Genomic DNA, 20759 nt, shown 5'->3' on the forward strand with positions numbered 1-20759 from the left:
TTCATCCTCTTACTGTCATGCACCAGTTCACAAATCCTTAAAGATTTCTAATATTGTTGTGGAGATGTGTATGGGTGAATCACAAAGTTACTTGTGGTATTCCTTTGTCTCAATATTGGGTGAATTTGACATCGTAATGTCATTAACGTTCTATGCCTTTCTCTACCAGCTGCTTTCAATGCATATTATTGATCTCTAGCACTTTTCAGCTTCTTTAGGTGTTCTTAGATGTCATGTCAGTTATGTATTTTAGACAATATTATTGTACCCTATAAAGCAAAGAAAAAAATAATAACTTTCTCATCTACTGTAATTTTACTCATGCCACAAGTTCTACCCCTGATCAGCAGTGTAGGCCTGGCTGAAACTTGGATTTTGGAAGTTACGGGCACATTCATGCACAAAGAATCACAAACTGAGATCATCACACCATTCACTAGTTGTGAGTTCCCAAAGTCATAATGAGTTGTGAACATCCCACAGTTATGAATTGTTTACATACACAGACTATTGATCCTGTGCTATGCAATTCAAATTATTTCATCCTTGAAATTAGAAAGTATTTAGCCACTGTGAATAAAATATAATTTTAATAATGTACATCCCAGAAAGACAGACAAAGAAGTCATCTTCTCTTTGCAGGCATAACTCTAATCAGGATAATGGGACAGTGTTAATATTAGGACTAGATTTAGCTGCAGCTGTACATTGGGTACAGTGGGGAGCACTGAATGGCATTCTGTAGAATGCTTCCCAGCGTGTTTGTGTGTGGAGCACAGCCCCTTAAGGGGTGAATTATACTCTCCCTGACAACATATTGGTGGCCAGTACAGAGGGGTGGGTGGAACCATTGGTCTATCTATTTCCTGCTCCTTTTGACTGATTGTTCTGAGGAGCAGCATCTCTGTAGCAGCCCATGTGCTTCCCCAACTGAAATTTCAACCAGCTTTTAAGCAAGCCATATAAAGGTAGGGAGTTCCCTCCTCCCCTTCCATCACCAATAGCCATGTAAGTACAGGGTCAAAATTTGGTCCTTAATATTTAGGCTGCTTAAGGTACTGTTAATTATAGCTTTACATAGCTATGGCTATTATTTTATGCCATTGTGACTTTTAGCAACATAGTAGCTATTTCATAAGCAGATATAAATGTTGCAGCAATGATGCTGTGATTAGGTTTGGTTTCTGACTACATTAAGCTTAATTATATTCCTTTTTAATACTTTATACAATTCAAACAACATATAATGACAAACATCAACATATTTTGCATCTTATGATGAGTTTTTTCAATAATGAGATCTTGACTTACAGATCTAAAACACCCATGCCTAAATGCGAAGATGTACGTATATGTAAAATATAACTATTTGAGAGGAGGGCAAGATAGATCTCTAAATCTTTGCAAGTTGCCTCCCTTCAGCTTTGTGGGGAGCAAACACTGAAGCCTTTTTGTCTTTCTGGGAAGCTAACTCTCAAAACTGCTCTATGTCCCTAATGTCAGTCATGTCCCCATCTTGCCTATCCCAAACCCTGCATGCACTTTTACAATGCAAGCACGGCAGTGACTAAGATAAATGAGGTTAGTGACCCACTAAATCATCCATTGGGTCACTAGCCAAAAGATTTATTCTACCTGTACCAATATTTTAATTCCTCTTCTAGCCTAATCAGAGAATGTTACTGCCTGGTGGATGGGGGGCGAGATTCATAAAGCCTATGATGGGGATACAGGTAGCCTTTCTGCCATGGAGCCAGAGGTTCCTGGCAGCTCACCATGCAGCAGGGATTTGGGGGCCAATCAGTGGATCTTCCACTACATAGATTTCTCCGACATTCCTTCATGTAGGTGCAAGCTCCATGGAGGCTACCTTGGTCCTGAGGCAGGAGTAATAGCCATGGAATGGCTCTATTGCCATAAAGGGACTGAGTGCATGGAGCCGGGGAGGCAACTGTTACACTCATGGCTTATTTGGCTGGAAGCAGGTTCCAAGGTTGGAGATTTAAGAAGTCAGTAGCTCTCTATTCTTCAGAGTGCATATCTGCAGCCTCACTTACACAACACAGCCTTGATTTGTATTCTCACTGAGCATTTGGGAGTTTCTTCTGAAGAAGAACTAGACACCTTTTTTTTCCCCTTTAAATTGGAAGCTTAGATTCAGCAGAAACTAATGGGTGAGTCCCTCTTTTAAGAAGGAGTTTTCTATTTGATATAGACAAATAGGTGAGTTGATTTGTCAAGCATAGATCGCAAAACTTTTGAAAAACGTCCGCAAATGGATATAAATAATAATAGTTTGTACTTATGGAATGCTTTTCATTAGGAAGTCTCAAAGCATTTTATGAAGATTGTAAAATGGGAAGAATATAATGTTTACCAGATAGGTAAATGAGGCATGGAGAAGTTAAGTGACTTGTGCTAGGCCAGAAAGCAAGTCAGTGGCAGAATCTGGGATGAAACTGAATGTAACTGTCGCCATGATAGGCATCATAGACATTAATTTAGTTTACACAGATATAAAACTATCTCTCAAAACTTTCAGCCCTGTACTCAGTCTATTAGACCACAATTGCCTTTCTTTTCAAATATAAAAGCAGCACATATGTTACATTGGATCTTCTGTTAAGACTGAAGGCAGTATGAGTCTGAAAGTGCCTATGCAGCCTCCATTTGTGCACATACAAACGTGCAAATGCATTTACATGTGCACACATCTTTGTACACTCTCTCTCATGCAAAAACATTATAGAATGTACCGTAAAGTGCCTCTGGCCTGATTCCTACTAATAAGGAGTAACTGAGCTGCTATGCAGAGTCACCTTCATTAAAGCAGGATCAGCTTCCCATGCTCTCCTGGTCATCACTTTGCATCTTATGCTTATCCATGGAACTTTAGTACCTGCAGCTCAAACTCCGATTGCAGTAATAAAATGACAACATATGTTCTATTATATAACAAGGCCTGTCTTTGGTTGTTTATAGTTCTTATCCATATGAACTACAGTAATAATGGGAACCTGCTGAAAAATATATTTTTCAAACAATACTTTTTAAGTGATAACATTAGTGAAAAGCCATTCATAGGCAAACATTAAGTTTTTCAATTTATCATTAAACTGTTAATGTGTAATTACTTTTATTTGTCTTTAGGAGGTGAAAAGTAGTAGTCAGCTCACAGTATCAAGCAGCAGCAGAGAAGCTGAACAGAATGAAGTGACCTCCAAAGGAACTCAGTTGGAAGCCTTTCAAACAGAAGAGGTTAAGTGTATCAGTTAATAATTATGTCACCAGGCCACTGTACAGAGATGCTGATATTGGGACTGCATATTTGCTTTGCTTTTTAACTCTGTTACCACTTAGTATAACAAGATCTCGATGTGCTAGTGGAAACTTCCCTGATTTTGTGGCAGGCAATCATTTTAAAATAGGTGTTTTATAAGTGTTGCTTCAATGTGTTGATTAATTGGGTTTTCATTCAGACTTTACCTTCATAAAACATTTGTTCTGAATGTCTCCATGCAAATAGAAAACTTAGACATATTACACTAAATCCTGCATTAAAATTAAAAATTTTTCCACAGGTTTCTTATGTTGAACAATCTACCCATCAGACAAGCAAGGCTTCTAATTTCACTCAACATATTGATGAAACAGGTAAGAAAATCAGGAAGATTTTAAGCAGGAGAATAAAGACTAAGAAATGACAAACAGCATATACACTTGGTCGCACAAAAATACCATTGTTCACAGGTGAATATGGGCCCAGTAATCCATTTCTGTTCAGCAAAACACACCCGTTGACTTTGATGGGATTTACATGTTTCAGAGTAGCAGCCGTGTTAGTCTGTATCCGCAAAAAGAAAAGGAGTACTTGTGGCACCTTAGAGACTAACAAATTTATTTGGGTATAAGTTTTCGTGAGCTACAGCTCACTTCATCAGACGCATGCAGTGGAAAATACAGTGGGGACATTTTATATACACAGAGAATCTGAAACAATGGGTGTTACCATACACACTGTAGCACTTTGTAAATGAGGTGGACTTTAAGCACATGTTAAATGATCTACTGACTTGGGGCCATGAAGAAAAGCCATTCTCCTAACATTTGTTAAAACAAAAACCCATTTATGCAAATGTTTGTAAATAGTGAATAACAACGGGTAAAATTAGGGTTGAAATAACAGCTCTGCAGAATATGAATAATGTTCACGAAAGCTGATTTTTCAGTATTCAACCAGCTCTAGTCCTGACATTAACACAAGTTATACATTGCAAAACAATATGTGATATGTTACTCTTCAATTATTCTATGGTTTTCTGTATTTTCATCAGAGTGATTCTCCAGTTCTGCAAGGTTGAGTGCAACTGGTTCAGTTTAATAATTTTTTTTTAAAAAATAACTCACTGTTAGACAATTATAATAAAATACTAGGCTTAGAAAAACCCTTTTGTTCTTCTTTTCTTATTGCAGTAGTCAATGCAACTATGAATGAAGAAATCCCAAAGATTTCAACACAGTTTTTAAAACAACACTTTGACAAGACAGCCCAGGAAAAGGCTCTTCTTTCAGACAGGGAGACCGCAACACCTGCAAAGCATACTAAGGTCTGTGCTTTTAATAAGGGGAATTTCTGTATATGCAGACCAGAAGTATTTAGGTTAGCCAGAATGTTGAAACATTGCCCTTTGTGCAATTGCTCAAATCTCCGCATATTCATATTTTGATCATTTAGTTGATTTTTAAAATAAATAACATTGTGGAAATTGTGGGAGCATGGATGGGTTTGGAAACTGTATACACATTAAGTAAGAAGTAATGAAAATTATATTAAGTAAATCTAACAAATATATTTATATTATATGATAAACACTGTTAAAAGTAAAGCTTTTTAAAAAAAATCTTTGTTTTTCCATTGTCTTCCTCTGCTGCATGCAATCTTCTCTCTCTCTCCTTTGACTCATGTGAAAAAAATATTATTTTTCTTCAAAATTTTTGGTGGACACATTGGTTCATCAGAGGTAAATGCAGAGAATGTCAATTTCATCAATGAATGGAACAAATATAAACTGCTGATAAATGATACAATGTGCGTTGGTTGCAGCAGAGAAAGCAAAGCTGCAAAATCACTGTGCATCTCTTTGAAATAAGTACATTACCTTCCTTATATAGGCTGTGTTAAAACAGCATGTTCCCTTTAGGCTCAATTCTACAAGGCTCTGAGCAACTCCTGGAGGTGCTGGGTCTCTTCAGCTCCCATTGCAATCCCATTGCTCAGCATCTTGCAGGACTAAGCCCTTTGAATAGAATGAATAAAAGTTGTGGTCTTAGAAATTATTTCTTTAAAATACTAATTTTGTCCCCTAAAGATTGAAAATGAGTTCCAAGAAACTGTATGGCCTCCTGCAGTGAGCTTCTCTTCTACTGCCACTGCTTCAGCAAGTAGAGTACACGAAACTTCTGTGACACAAAAAACAGAATATGGAACTGCTGCTGCTGTTACAGCTTACACCAACTCCCCTAAATATGGAAGTACAGAAGAGTTTCCCCCTCCTCCCCCACCAAACATACTACAAGTGCCATCAGAAATGAAAGAGTTTTCCCAGTCCCCTGAACCATCCACCTCTCCAGCAAAGCCCACAATCCCCAAAGATTTATATTCAAAGCAAAGAAATTTATATGAATTAAAACGTTTATACAAACATATTCACCCAGAATTAAGAAAGAATTTAGAAAAAGAATATTTTAATGAAGTTTCTGATATTGTATCTAGTAAGGTTGAAATAGGCAGCTATGTGTCAGGAGATGTACAGCAAACTAGATATGTCTTTGAAAACACTCGTAATAGCCCTCAGAAGTGTATGAGCCCTGAGAAAGAATACCTAGAATGGGATGAAATCCTAAAAGGAGAGGTTCAGTCTATGAGATGGGTCTTTGAGAACCAGCCTTTGGATTCAATCAAAGATGAATCTCCTGAACTGAGCAACATTAAAAGCATAGCAGATCAAGAAATCATTGCAGGTGGAGATGTAAAATATACTACCTGGATGTTTGAAACACAACCGATCGATGCCCTGGGTACACATTCTTCAAACTCTGCAGAAAACACAGACAAAATTCCAGATTTATCCAGAGGAGATGTCCGCACAGCCACGTGGATGTTTGAAACCCAGCCATTAGATTCAATGAATAAAATTCATCATGACAATGAACAAGATGAAACTTTCGTTAAAGAAATTACCGGAGGTGATGTCAAAACTGTGAGGTACATGTTTGAAACCCAGCATCTGGATAAACTTGGGCAGCTACACTCAGTGGATGAAGTTAACTTGCTGCAGCTCAAATCTGAGCTTAAAGAGATTAAAGGAGATGTGAAGAGAAGCATAAAGCATTTTGAAACTCAACCAATGTATGTTATTAAAGACATCTTAGGTCAAATATTGGAGATTAAAACTGTTCACCGAGAAGACATTGAAAAAGGAGACTTTAGAACAGCACGCTGGATGTTTGAAACGCGGCCCCTAGATATGATTAACAAAGATCCTGTGGAAATTAAAGTTGTTCGTGGAATCTCTATGGAGGAAAGCATCAAAGGTGGTGTGCACAAGGCAAAGTGGGTGTTTGAAACACAACCTTTGGATACTATCAAGGAGGACTCAGAAGTATCTGTCACTAAGAAGGAAGCTATTCTAGGGGCTGATGTCTGTAGAAAATGCTGGATTTTTGAGACTCAACCTCTCGATACCCTAAAAGATAATGATGACCCAACTCATCTGCCACCTGAAGAAATAATAGGAGGTGATGTAAGCACTACTAAACACTTATTTGAAACACTACCAATGGATGCTTTAAAGGATAGCCCAGATATTGGTAAGCTTCAAAAGGTGGTTGCCACTGAGGAAGAAAAAGGTGATGTGAGACATCACAAATGGATTTTTGAGACTAAACCTCTTGAACAGATTAGAGAAGAAAGCAAGGAATTTATAACAACAGTGAAACTTGAAGAAGTTGACAGAGGAGATGTGAGTAGCTACAAACGTATATTTGAATCAAGCAATTTAAGTAAATATGATGAATCACATAAAATCCATGTGGAAGGAATAAGGAGAGGAACTGTAGAGTTGAATAAAGCTCTTTTTGAAACAACTCCATTATACGCAATTCAAGATAGTCTTGGGAAATATCATGAAGTTAAAACAATTCGACAAGAAGAAGTTTTAAGAGGTGATGTAAGAAGCTGCAGGTGGCTGTTTGAAACAAGGCCTGTTGACCAATTTGATGAGAGCATTAAAAAAATCCAGATTATCAAAGGAATATCTTCACAAGAAGTAGAATCAGGTGACGTGAAAACAGCTAAATGGTTGTTTGAAACTCAGCCTCTTGATTCTATTAAATATTTTAACAATATGGAAAGCGAAGAAAGTAAAACAGAACAGACTACAGACATTATTAAAGGAGATGTAAAAATGTGTAGATGGCTGTTTGAAACTCAGCCAATGGAATCACTGTATGACAAGGTTGAGATAGTGACTGACAGTGAAAAGGTACATAAAGGAGATGTCAAAACCTGTACTTGGCTCTTTGAAACCCAGCCGCTTGATGCAATAAAAGATGAATCGGAAACAAGAGTAAAATTACACACTGTGAATCAGGAGGATATTCAAGGAAGTGATGTCCGTACAGCATGTTTCCTTTTTGAGACAGAAAATCTAGAAAATATACAAGGAGAAGAAGAAAAGGAATTCAAACGAGTAGTGGAAATTGATATCCAGCCTGGGGATGTTTCCACCATGAAATATAAATTTGAAAACCAGTCACTAGATTCCATACATTTCAGTTCAGAGGCAGTTTTGGAAAAAATTAAAACTGTACAAAGTGAAGATATACAGAAAGGAAATGTTCTACATTGCCGATGGCTTTTTGAAAACCATTCTATTGATGCAATAAAAGAGAACCAAGAAGATGGTAGGTTAGTCAGAACTGTTACAGATATACACGGTGGGAATGTAAGAAAAGGCTGCTTTATATTTGAGACATTTTCGTTAGACCAGATTAAAGATGGATCTGCAGATACCACCACCAAGAAAACTATTAGTGAAGAAATAACAAAGGGAGATGTGAAAAACTACAGAATGCTGTTTGAAACCCAGCCACTTTATGCAATTCAAGACAAAGAAGGGTATTATCATGAAGTGACAACAGTTAAGAAGGAAGAAGTGATTCATGGAGATGTACGTGGGACTAGGTGGTTGTTTGAAACAAAACCTTTAGGATCTATTAATGAATCAGATAATGTGTATGTTATTAGAGCTGTCACCCAGGAAGATATTCAGAAAGGAGATGTGAGCTCTGTCAGATACAGATTTGAAACACGACCACTCGACAGAATTTCAGATGATGAAAAATTAATTGTGCCCACTATTGACAATGTCCAAGGTGGTGATGTGAAGGCCAACAAACAATTATTTGAGTCTGAAAGACTCAATAAAGGCATGTATGTAAGAACAGTAAGTGTCAGTGAAATCCAACGGGGCAATGTTAAAACTTCCACTTGGTTATTTGAAACACACACTGTGGATGAGATTAGAGGAGAAGGGTCAGAGTATAAAGATGTCAAGACAGTCACAAAGGAAGATGTGCAAGAAGGTGATGTTCAGCATGCTGTGTGGCTTTTTGAAAACCAGCCTTTAGATTCCATTAAGGAAACTGATGAAAGTGAAATAAAAATAACCAGGGAAGAAATTCCTCAGTCAGATGTAAAGACAACAACATGGCTTTTTGAAACGACACCTTTCCATGAATTTAATGAAAATAAGGTTGAAAAGCAAGAAATTATAGGGAAAAGTATCAAAGAAACTTTAAAAGAACTTTACTCTCACAAAGTCATTGAGTATCATGGAATTATCCTTGAGGAAGATGAAATTGGAGATGTCAGAATGGCAAAATATAAACTAATGAATCAAGAGACTCCTAAAATACAAAAGGAAGAGATTATTAGAGGGGATCTAGGAAACATAATGATGAACCTATTGTCCAAAAGAAGCAGTACCAAAAGAGAAATTACAATAAATGAAGATGAAAAGGGCAATGTCGATTTGACCAAAGCTCAATTATTGACCAGATCAACAGATGTTCATGTTGAAAAAGAAGAGATAGTGAAAGGTGATATACAGCAAGCTATAAAAAACCTGTTTAGTCAGGATAGTTCTGTAAAACGAGGAATTTTAATTCAGGAAAATGAGAGAGGTGATATTAACATGACACTCTATTCTCTCCTTCACAAAAGGGCTGACAATAAAATCCAGCATGATGAAGTGATAGGTGGTGATGTGAAACATACTATTCACAACCTTCTGTCTTCCACAATGAATAATAAAATATCCCAAAGAGCTAAAATAGATGATTCAGAGAGAGGCAACGTTCAGTTTTTCACAACATGCATAGAATCCGGAGCTTTGGATTATCTGAAACTACTTCAGACAGGGTCAATTGAAACAATTACAACCAGGAAACAGGAGGAGGAGGAGGAGGAGGAGGAGGAGGAGGAGGAAATAATTGGTGGTGATGTAGAAGGCACAAAGCTGTTACTAAAGAAACAGAAGTTTCAGATTCAACGAACAGTTAATGAAACTGACATCATTCCTGGAGATGTGGCTAATGCAGTTAAAAATTTTATGACAGAGCCACAAAATACATCTTATCATGTACGTAAACAAGATATTATAAAAGGTGATTTGAAAGCAACTTTAAATTCCCTCAGTCAGGCCATAAATCAGACAACAGTTACAGAAAAGGAAGAAATTATAAAAGCCGACATTCTCACAATACTGAAGTCTCTTAAAGAATCAGCCTATCAACTGAAAGAAACAGAGAAGCCTGATGTCATCCCTGGTGATATTAAGCAGGCCATTGAGTCCCTTGAAAAAGAAATAACCACAAAAACTGAAGTTCTGAAAAAAGAGGTTGTTCGAGGTGACCTTGAGTCAACATTAAGATCTTTAAAAGAAGCTCAGCAGACTTTCAAGCAAGTAGACACAGAAGATGTAATCAGAGGAGATATTCAGACTGCTGGACAAAACATCCTAGAAGACTCTGCAGAAAAGAAAATGGTACAGCTTCAAGTAAGTGGTCATGGAGATATAAAAAGCAACGTCCAGACACAGCATATAGCCAAGCACCAAAGTAACAGGTTACATAATCTGCAAAAGAATGTTAAATCTGTCCCTGAACATCATGAGGAAACACATGCTGAAAATGAGACTTTCCTCAAAGAAGGTAGACAAGGTAACAGAAAGATCCATTTAGAACAAGAACAGAGCACTGAGTCAATTGATGTAGATAAAAAACATTCAGAAAGTTTATCTAATTCTCAACACATGGTCATCAAAAAAGTGGATGAATCAAAGGATAAAAGCAGAGTCCCGGGCAATGTAAAAAAAGAAGCAAAACATGTGACCAGCCAGTCTTCTTTCTGTGGTAAAGTTAAGAGAGATGTGAGAACAGAGAAATCAGAGACATGTAGAGCTTTGAAAAGGGACAGCACCACCAGTGGTGTGCAGTCCATAGAAAAAATAGCTGAAAAGAAACAGAATCTACTTCATGAGCATAAAGACAATGAATATTCCAACCTAAGCTGTCAGAAGGAGACAACACAAAAGGCAAAAATGTCAACTGATGTTGACTGCTCCAAATCCAGAACTACACAACAACCAATTAAAATGCCAGCTAGTGGGATTTCTAAGGCCACTGGCCATTTTCTAAAGCAAGAAACAAAACAAGCTCAGCATTCTAGAGACGTTTTTGCAGAGAATGAAATAAGCGTTCAGCTGGGGCAAGCTGTAGTTTCCATGACAGCAGAACAGAATATAAACAACAAACAAGAAGTAAAAGTCACACAGGAAGTACTCAATAAATTTAAAGAAACTGAAAGGAAGCAAAAGAGAGATGTTCATCAGAAAAATAAGAAACTTGTAGGACAGTTTATAGGAAAAACTAAAGTGGAACCTGCTAAATTAGACTTCCAACTTGCAGTGAAAAATCCTGTAAATCCAGCCAAGAATGCTGTGGGGAAAGATAAGCCAGAAATAGATTCCTCATCTACTCCACCACCATCACCCCCTCCTCCTCCACCACCACCATCAGTAGCATCATCTGAAATTGAATTTCCTCTGCCACCTCCCCCACCTCCATTAATGATGCCATCTGATAGACATATGTTTTCTTCACCTCCATCACCTATCGACAAGACCAAAACTGAGTTTGATCATTTTCCTCCTCCCCCACCACCGATAGATGACAAATCTGAAAGTGAGTTTCTGCCCCATCTCCCTCTACCGCTCCCGCCCCCACCCCTGGTGATTTTTCCTACTTCTCAACCAAAGCAAAAAAAAGAACATTTTCCAAAATATCCAGAACAGTCACTGCCTGAGCCACTGCAATTTAATGCTCAGGCTAAAACATCATCAGGTAAACCAGCTGGGGTTCCATCTTCAAATAAATTCCTCAAAATGCAGCCTTCTAAGGGGCTAGACATTAACAAGTCTAAAACGCCTCCAAAAATTGAACTAACTGTTCTTCAGACACACAGAAAAATGGATATTACCACAGCAGCAGGAGAAAGCAAAAATTCCACAGCTCTGGTGAATGTGGTTAGCTATGAACAGAAACAGGAGACAACTGATACAAAAACAGAAGGGGTAAAAAGGCCATCATCTGTTTCAGAAGTGATTAATCCTCCACCCAAAGCTCTGCAAGAGACACCGCTGGCCAAGAAAAGAGTGGTCTTTCCTCTTAAAAGATCTCCTTCCCTTCCAGCAGAGCCAACACAAATAAAACCGAAACCTTATTTCAGAAAATTTAAAACCCCTTTAATGATTGCTGAAGAAAAATATAGACAGCAAAGGGAGGAGATGGAGAAAGTGCAAGTCAAAAGATTTTGTCATGAGACTGCCAGAACAAACAGCGAGACTCGGGGAAGTCCAGTTCAAACAGAGTCAGTAAGTTGTGTACCATTTCAAAAATCAAGCAAGCAGGATCAAACTCCTTTACAAGGTTCAGTTCCCCCTGTAACTCCACAAAAAACGACACCCTCTGATTCTGACTTTCAAGTCAGTTTACAAGCAACAAGATCTCGAGGTAAACAACTCTCTGCATCATTAATAGTATCATCAGCTACTGAGCAGCTTCAAAACATTTTAGAAACCTCAGCAGAAGATCATATTAGAAAAAAAGTACCACAAGGTTCAAAGGATCTTACAAAACATAATTTACCTTGTCAAATGGAACAAATCCATCAAGAACATACTTTGCATAAGGCAGAGCAGCTGAAGACTGTGGAGCAGTTGCACGTGTCCAAAAATAAAATTATCTCCCCTCATTTCAAAGTTAAAACTATCAAGCTTCCAATTGTAGATCAAAGCTTACATGAAACACACAAAGATTCTGAGACTCACAAAAAACAACAGGAAACTAATGTTCAAAATGTTGTCAAACAACAAAATCGGGAAAAACAGAGAGAAGACATAAGTACTAACGCTAGGAAAAAACAAAGTGTTGCAAAAGAATATCACCAGAAGCATGTTGATGGAAAGGTGCTGAGAGAAAAAACACCTTTAGAACACATAGAGAATATGCAAGAAGTAAGCCAAAAAGATGGCAGTCAAGTGAAACAAAAATTAGTTAATGAGAAAGAAACAGAAAAAGGAGAATTCAAGCATGAGAAAGTCTCAATGGCTAAAGTAGTAAATCAGGGCCAGGTATTAGTTTGTCCAAAGGAAGAAAAAGTAACAATTCCAGAAAAACAAGATCAGTTTAAGAATAAATCAACAGAGAAAATAGTCAAGCAAAACGTAATTGATACACGTCATGACTCACAGACTCAAATTGTTGAGCAAAATAATGTGTGTGTTTCTGAAAATAAAGATCAAAATAAAAAGTTATCCCAGCAATATAATAGTCTGCAAGAAAGCGAATGTGTCAAAGACAAGGGCATACAACTAAAACAAGTCCTTATGAAGAAGACAGATCCAAAACAAGAGATTACACAGAGCAAACCTTTATTTTCTCCTCCATCAAAAGGATCTCAGCTGAACGATGAAAAATTTGCAGTAGATATATTAGAATTCTTAAGGAAACGGGAGGAACTGCAGCAAGTTTTGTCAAGAGTGAAACAGTTTGAAGCTGAGCCAAATAAAAATGGTATGAAAGCATTTCAGATATTTTTAAATAATATCCCAGTATGGCTTATAGACCAAGAAAGAAAGAAAAATATAGTTCATATTGCAACAGAGAATAATTTAGAAAGGATGACAGAAGAGCTATCAAATATTAAAGATCAAGCAGTCAAAATACTAGCCTCATGTGAAGACACAATCCAGACAGCTATGATGGCCACAAAAACAGTGAAATCCAGAAATGACTCTGTTAGTTCTGGAGGTTTGTCACAGAAAATATCAAAAATCAGCATTGGCTCCAACGGAAGAGATTCACATCAAATGAAAGAGGTTATAAAAGAAGAATCAGTGCACCATGAAATTATACAGCAGTCCAATGGAATCAAACAGACAGAATTCAGAACTTCTTCTCAAGCATTAAAAATGCGATCGCCATCACCTACTTATATAACAATTGAATCTAAACGGACAGAATCTCCTCTGAAGGAAGCACTCTCTTCATCTTCCATCCAGAGAGAAAGTATTCCTGTTCCTCCCCCACCACGCAGATCTGCAACGCCAATATCTACAATTCGAAGGCCAGCCTCTTCCCCCTCTCCTCCAAGGAGCCGTTCTGAACAACTGGCCAAACTAAAAGGCACCACAGCAAAGCTATCTCAAGGAGTAACACAACACTGGTCAGTAACACCAGTTCCAGTTGTAGAAAAAAGATCAGAGATTGTTAAATCTCCTGCAACTCTTCGTAGACAAATTAAGATTGAAACACATGCTATGATGGAGCCTTTATCCTCAGCAACGATAAATGAATCTCAAGTAACTGCTGGTACAGTAAAGGACATAAAAGAAACATGTGAAGAAAATAGAAAAGCAGAGAAAAACAACAACGACACGCACCAAGATCCAGTAAACATTCCAGAAAGCTTAAAGCCACATGCAGTAAGTTTTAAGGTCCCTAAAATTGACCAGTCAAGGCCTACTCGTAGGTTTGAAGCATCTGAGCAAATAAGACATACAAAAAAGGAACCAGTCACAGTAGTTGAAAGAGTAGACTATGAGAGTGTAGATGAAATGGATATGTTATTAGGGAAATCAGAGGACAATCCAGGATTTGATGTGAAATCAAAGAAAAGAGTTTTTGAAAGGGGTGGAATGAATAGCAAAATAAAACAAGACAGACACACATTTAGCAAGGATGAATTTGAACTGACATCTCTGGAGAATCAAAAGCAAAAAGATACCTTCAGAAACTCTCCTTATAGGCAGCCAAGAGACCCAAAGAAAGGTATATCTTATAAACAAAAGCAATGTGAAGATAAAGAGCACTCATTTGAACCCCTGGTTTGCTTGGAAGCAAAGTGTCATACTGACCATGCTTCTGGTCTGGGTAGATTTGCCAACACAGTCACTGAATCAAGGATTGCCACCTCTACATCACAAAGTGCTGATGGTATGCAGTCAGGATTTGGCTTCAAGCATGCACCTCCAACATATGAAGATGTAATCTCAGGACACATTTTGGATATTTCTGCTGCTGATTCACCGGAAGAACTACTAAGGAATTTTCAGAAGACGTGGCAGGAAAGTGAAAGAGTGTTTAATAGTCTTGGCTACAGTGTCTCAGATACTTCTGAAGCTGAAGTGAGAAGTAGCTTCCACCAGGAATCAGCATTTATCAGTGGTAAATAAGCATGCAAAGTGTGAAGAAACCTTAATAACTTTTTTAAAAAAGTGATTCAACCTCAGTATATTGTGCAATTAATGAAAAGTGTGTTTACAATCAAAGAACAAAGTAACATAAAACTAACAAAACTTTTCCTCACTTTTGCTCTCTCTTTTTCTCTCAGCAATCTTTAATCATTTTCCCTTTCCAAACGCTTTAAGTGATGTGCTGAGTGTGTGACTAACAAATACTGATATGTAGAGTTTTAAGGACTTTCTTGCCAAGGTAAATATTGCATTTGAATTAGTATTGGAACAAAAATATGTATAGAATGCATTTCATTTCTTACAGCAGCAAATAGCTGGCATTGTGCTTTTAACTGAGATAAACAGTTAAGTGACTTCTGTGTTTGCTTGCAATCAAACACAGCGATAATGGTATAACAATCTGCATGTTTTATATGCATCTGTTCTAAGTTTGCTAAATCACAAAACTTGAATTTGAACAAAATGAATTTTGTTTAGGGTAGGTTTTAATTAAATGTGTGCAAAAGTAAAGAAGTTTACAAAATTTAATGTGAAAACTTTTGCCATTTCTTGTTGGGCAAATTCATATTCTTCTGAAATTTTATCTTGCATTGAAATACACAAAAATGCAAAAGTCACTTTCACACTACTGTCCATTGTTTGGAGGGAAATATCCCCTTCCTCTCTCTTCTCTAAGGGCTCTGCCACTCTGTGAGACACTTCCTTCTCCCACAGAGGCCTGGGTCCCCATGGCTTCAGTGCTCCATCCAGGCCTGGGAAAATGAATCAAAAATGTCTTCACTGCACAGTTAATTTGGGGTCTTACTTGTATTTTAGCCCAACCTTCTCTACCATCCACACAGAAAAACCACTGACCCAAATTTGGAGCTGCTTTAAGTTAATTATATTATATTGCAGTGTAGTTGCTCACACCCACGCTAGGCTAACTATGGTGCTCAGACAGGATACCTGCCCCCTGGGTTAACTGCACAATGAAGACATAGCCTTAGTACACTCACTGTCTCTAGCTTAGGTATATATTTCTAAAGCAGAGGGTATATCTACACTTGGTGTGATTCCCAGCTCGAGGAGGCATACACAGGCTAGCTCTGATTGAGCTAGTGTTCTGCAAACAGAGTATAGCTGCAGCAGCATGAGTGGTGGGAGGGGCAAGCCACTCTGAGTACATACCTAGCATCTTGGACCGGTACATACTTGGGGCAGCTAGCCCTTCCCACCACTCTGCCGCCATAGCTAAGCTCTATTTTTAGCCTGCTAGCTTACAGCTAGCATGGGAATGTCTCCTGAGCTGGGAATCACACAACCCAGTTCCTCGTGTGGACATCCCTTAGACAGTCAGGGAACCTGTCAAAATATTGTGTGAGTTCAACCATGTGCCTTCCCCTCAGGCTAACAACAGGAAACTAAATCCAGACTGTACTGCAAAGAGTGGTTTGAAATTTTCAGGGACATGAGTACAAAGATAACTTCACAATCAGCTTTGATTAGTCTATTCACTTATGGGGAAAATTTTGCATTCAGGTAATTTCTAAGCAAATTTTAAAGATTTTTAATTTCTCCTTGGATGTTTTGCACAGCTCTAGGAGATATAGGCACAGTTGTGTATTCTACACTGCTATTCTGTCTTGATTTACAAATTGCTATAAAATCAGTACTAGCAGGCAAATACAAATAATATAACAGTAAAGCGGGCCACATTCTCTGCTGGTGTAAATGGGTGCAGAACTCTGTTGATAATGGAGCAGCACCATTTACATCAGCAGAGAATTTAGCCCACTATAATGCTGTATTATTTGTATTTGCCTGTTAGCATGGATTTTATAGCAATTCATAAATCAAGACAGAATAGCAGTGTAGCTTTCTGCAGATTGTCTGTTATCTCCGTCTCTTCCTACCCCTCACCTTCCTGAAATAAACTTTCTACTGGTGCTTTGTACTTTGGAGTATAGCTAGTTTCCTTTACAATCAATTATGCTTCATAAAAGAAAGGATTTGATATAGTTAGCTAATATCAGTATTGTAGCTAATTCTTTCTTGCAAATTAACTGAACAAAACACCAGCCATGAACATGAAAACTGTAAAAAGCTCAAATAATTACATCCCTATCATATTTGCAACATATGTGCGTGTAGTTTTCAGGTTAATGCAGTAACGAAGTTCCTTGATGTGCTTCTGGCATAATTAAGCAAAGCTTTCTAATCACAGTTTCAAACATTCACCCTCTGCGTATATATCTCTAAATGACATTGCAGATTCAAAGAGGTGCGTTCTATATAAACATACTCAGTCCAACTTAACATTCCTTTTTATGATACCTTCTCACTTTAAGAAAAAAATATTTATTACATACAAAGGGCCAAATTCTGCTTGGCTTCCTGAAGTGAAGTCCTGTTCAAATTCATGAAACTACTCACCAGAAAAAGTAAACAGGATTTTGCTTTCAAAGTATTACAATTAGTTGAATTATAGTTTATCCCTAAAATCTGTAGATTACTTATCAATTCATGGATGAACTGACAAAAATCAATCAGCTTTGCAGCTTTCCATATAAACCATTCATTTTGTGCATGGACTGATAAAGTGACATCTTTTAGAAATACATTCTAACAAATGGCTGAGGACCAATATATGACCTTTATAAAATATTATTTCTAGAAACTGCAACTTCAGGAAAAGGAAACATGCATACTTTGTCAAAAGAAAGTTTATCCAATGGAATGTCTAGTTGTCAACAAGCAAATCTTTCATAAATCATGTTTCCGATGTCACCACTGCGGCAGTAAGTTAAGGTAAGGAGGAACTACCAATTCATTCACAGAAAATCTGCTTTTGAGGTCCAAGTACTGCTGTAACTGGCCACCCTGTTCCTATCAATGCTAACCAGCAGATAGAGCTTTGGATCAAAAGTCAAGAGAGCTGGAAGCTCTTCCAGGCAAGGATTATAGATCTGATCCTGTACTTCTAATGTCAATAGGAATTTTTCCCTTTACCTCACTGGGAGCAGGATCCAGGCCTAAGTAAACATGCACACGAATAAATCCTATCATCCCAGAAAAGGGCTGAGGTGTACTAATAGAGAAGTGAAGAGAAGCTTGGATGGTACTGCATGTTTTCCACCTGTTCTGTAGGAAAATAAAGAGGACTTCAGTGGTTGTCATATACACTAGCAACTGTCAGGAACTTTTAAAAAGCATAAACATAAAGTGCTAGAGATCATTCCCCTTAGTAGCCTATACTTTCATTAAGTTTAGTCCATTTACTGTAAAGTGTTTCTACAGCTGTAGGAAATAATCATCTATATATTTTAATTATTATTTTTATGATATAAAAGTGAGGTTCTTGCTACCAAAAATTCTATCTTTTATAGGAATTTACAATACATAAAGTTTCAGATACTAAAGATCCTTTTTTTGGTGAGAACCATATATTAAAATTAAAAATAAATGTTATTTTTTCTTTGCTAAAATATACATAAAGATATCTATAGATACTGTAATTTTTGAGTACTTATCAGGTCAACTAAAATAGAGTATTCTTGGTGTATTTATTCTTGGTAGATCTGTAGATGCTATCAAACAACTTTTCTTCCATTTGACAGCTTGGGAAATTACGCATCTCTCCATGGACAAGCATACTGTAAACCCCATTTTAAGCAACTTTTCAAGTCTAAAGGAAATTATGATGAAGGTTTTGGACACAAGCAACACAAAGAATTATGGAGTTCCAAAGACCAAACAAGCTCAGTTGGCAATGTTCATGCTGAAGAGGTAAATCCAAATAATGAGACAACTATCAAATCTAAGCTTAATACAGAAATTGAACCAGACTTGTATTCAGATATTCAATATGTGCATTCTGAAACTCTGGATGACAATTTGAAAAGATCTACAGAAAGAGGCAAATTAAAAATTATATGGCCTCCTTCTACAGATCATGTGATACCCCAAAAAACATTTTCTGTTGAAGAAGAGGTTAAAATGAATAAGCCAAAGTGGCCCCCAGAAGGTTTTGCACAAGAAGCCTCCAGAACATACACGAATATACCTCTAGGCAATAAAAATGAAACTCAGCTAGAAAATACCCATAGTGATCTCAGAGAGAAAGTAGAACAAAAGAAGGATGACATTGTTGACTCGCAACAAAATCAACAGTCATCTTTTAGTTCTATGTCTGAGAAGGAAGAAGTTATAAATTTCAATGAAGCAAAGATAACTGAAGTAGGCAGTAAGGAAATAGATGAAAAAAATGAGAATGTGGAAGATAAGATGAATGAAACAGAAGGATCAGAGAATAGAGAGGAAAGTGGAATGGATGTTAATGAACGTAATGTGGTTATGCAGAGTGCTGAGAAGAAGCAAGATGAAAAAAATAATGAATCTTGTGGGGTAGAAGTTTTACAGGTTACTAATATTGATAAGGAGACAGTACTAGATAATTATAAAGAGTTTAATATGAGTAATAATAATAATTATACAACTTTTTCACACTTGAACATCTGTAGACAGGAAACCTCTCTCTCAGTTATACCTAATCCAGTAACAAAATTAAGCCATGCAAATCGCAGCATGTTTGAATATGCTTTTAAAAAGCTAGAAAATCAACCAGGAAATGCAGAACTACTTGGTATACCTGAATTTCAAGAAAGCTCTTCTAGAGATTTTGTAAATATTGCACTTGAGAAACAAAACTCCAAAGATAAAGTTACCTCATATAGTCTTGTTCAAATTAATACAGATGCCACTGGTCAAAAATCTGGTACCAGCAACGTATTAGTTTTAAAGGAAACCACTAATACAACATTCCCTTTTGATACCAAGTTGCTAAGCGTTGGGGAAGAATCAAAAAATGACAATAGCTTACATACTACTTTATGTGATAATGAGAAAACACCTTGCTTTCCTGAAAAAGGTGACATGTTTTTAGACATTGGTCTGTTACATTCTGTAGACATAACTAAAAATGCTTCCAGTCCATATTCAAAAGAACATGGGAATTCTGATATGGAACTACATGATATCAATATCTGTCAAGAAGGTGAAATAACAGAAGTGTCAGCAAATGGCACAAGCACAAGTTCAGATTTACTGAGCTCAAGATATATAGCTGTTCCATCATCTCAAGGAGATAAAGTCAAGTCTGATTATCTCACTGTAGAAGAGCAAATCAAAAGAAATAGATGTTATGATGATTATGAATAAAACAAATGATCATCTAAAATTGTCACTCACAAAGTATGTGGTAAAATATTATTTATGTCTACAATTAGTGGGTTAGGCATTTCTGTAATCCAGTTATTCTATAGCACTTCTTAAGGAACTTAATATACAGAGATTATATATGAATGTTTATTTGTATTATATATCACCAATTATTCATATTTTATTTTTGCTTAAATTATCTTTCAGTCAATGGAGAGGCAAAAATATGATGAGGTTTTTTTTCAGTTCAGGATGCAAATGATTTGTATTTCTACAATTCTTTATGCTACAGGCAATATTTTAAAATATGACTTTCCTGCTGATCCATGCATTAATTCCAACACTGTTCTTTATCATTTGTAATGAACTAAGAAGTAATGCACCTGGTGTGCAGAAGAATAAGGAAAAATATTTCTACAATTTTTTTTCATGCATTGTTATTTCTATAAGTAAATAAGCTGTTTCTCCATGATAAATTATGTAAATTTTTCTTGTTAGCTTTTATTAGAAAAGTATTTTTCTAGCAACAACATGAAGTACTTGGTTTGAAATGGAATAATAATGAAACAGGGGCTACAACCAATGGGCAAATAATAATGGATATTATATAGTTTTGCTGTCTCTCTGAAATTATCGTGTCCCTTTGGAGCACTGAGATGTTTACTGTGCATTATGTTGCAT

The 20759-nt window shown here is 36.9% G+C and overlaps 1 protein-coding gene across 1 annotated transcript in view; it reads left to right on the forward strand.

The window, feature by feature from the left end:
* XIRP2 (xin actin binding repeat containing 2) overlaps positions 1-18567 on the forward strand; it is a 159127-nt gene extending 140560 nt beyond the window's left edge. Inside the window, exons 5-10 of the mRNA XM_073305732.2 lie at positions 3151-3258; positions 3582-3654; positions 4474-4607; positions 5370-14850; positions 17536-17669; positions 18479-18567. Coding sequence (XP_073161833.2) covers positions 3151-3258; positions 3582-3654; positions 4474-4607; positions 5370-14850; positions 17536-17630 — 9891 coding nt within the window. The 3' untranslated portion in view covers positions 17631-17669; positions 18479-18567. The remainder of the gene's footprint in view (positions 1-3150; positions 3259-3581; positions 3655-4473; positions 4608-5369; positions 14851-17535; positions 17670-18478) is intronic.
* The last annotated feature ends 2192 nt before the right edge of the window (positions 18568-20759 follow it).

This window comes from Lepidochelys kempii, chromosome 11 (genome assembly GCF_965140285.1).
Source record: "Lepidochelys kempii isolate rLepKem1 chromosome 11, rLepKem1.hap1, whole genome shotgun sequence".
Classification (NCBI taxonomy): domain Eukaryota; kingdom Metazoa; phylum Chordata; order Testudines; family Cheloniidae; genus Lepidochelys; species Lepidochelys kempii.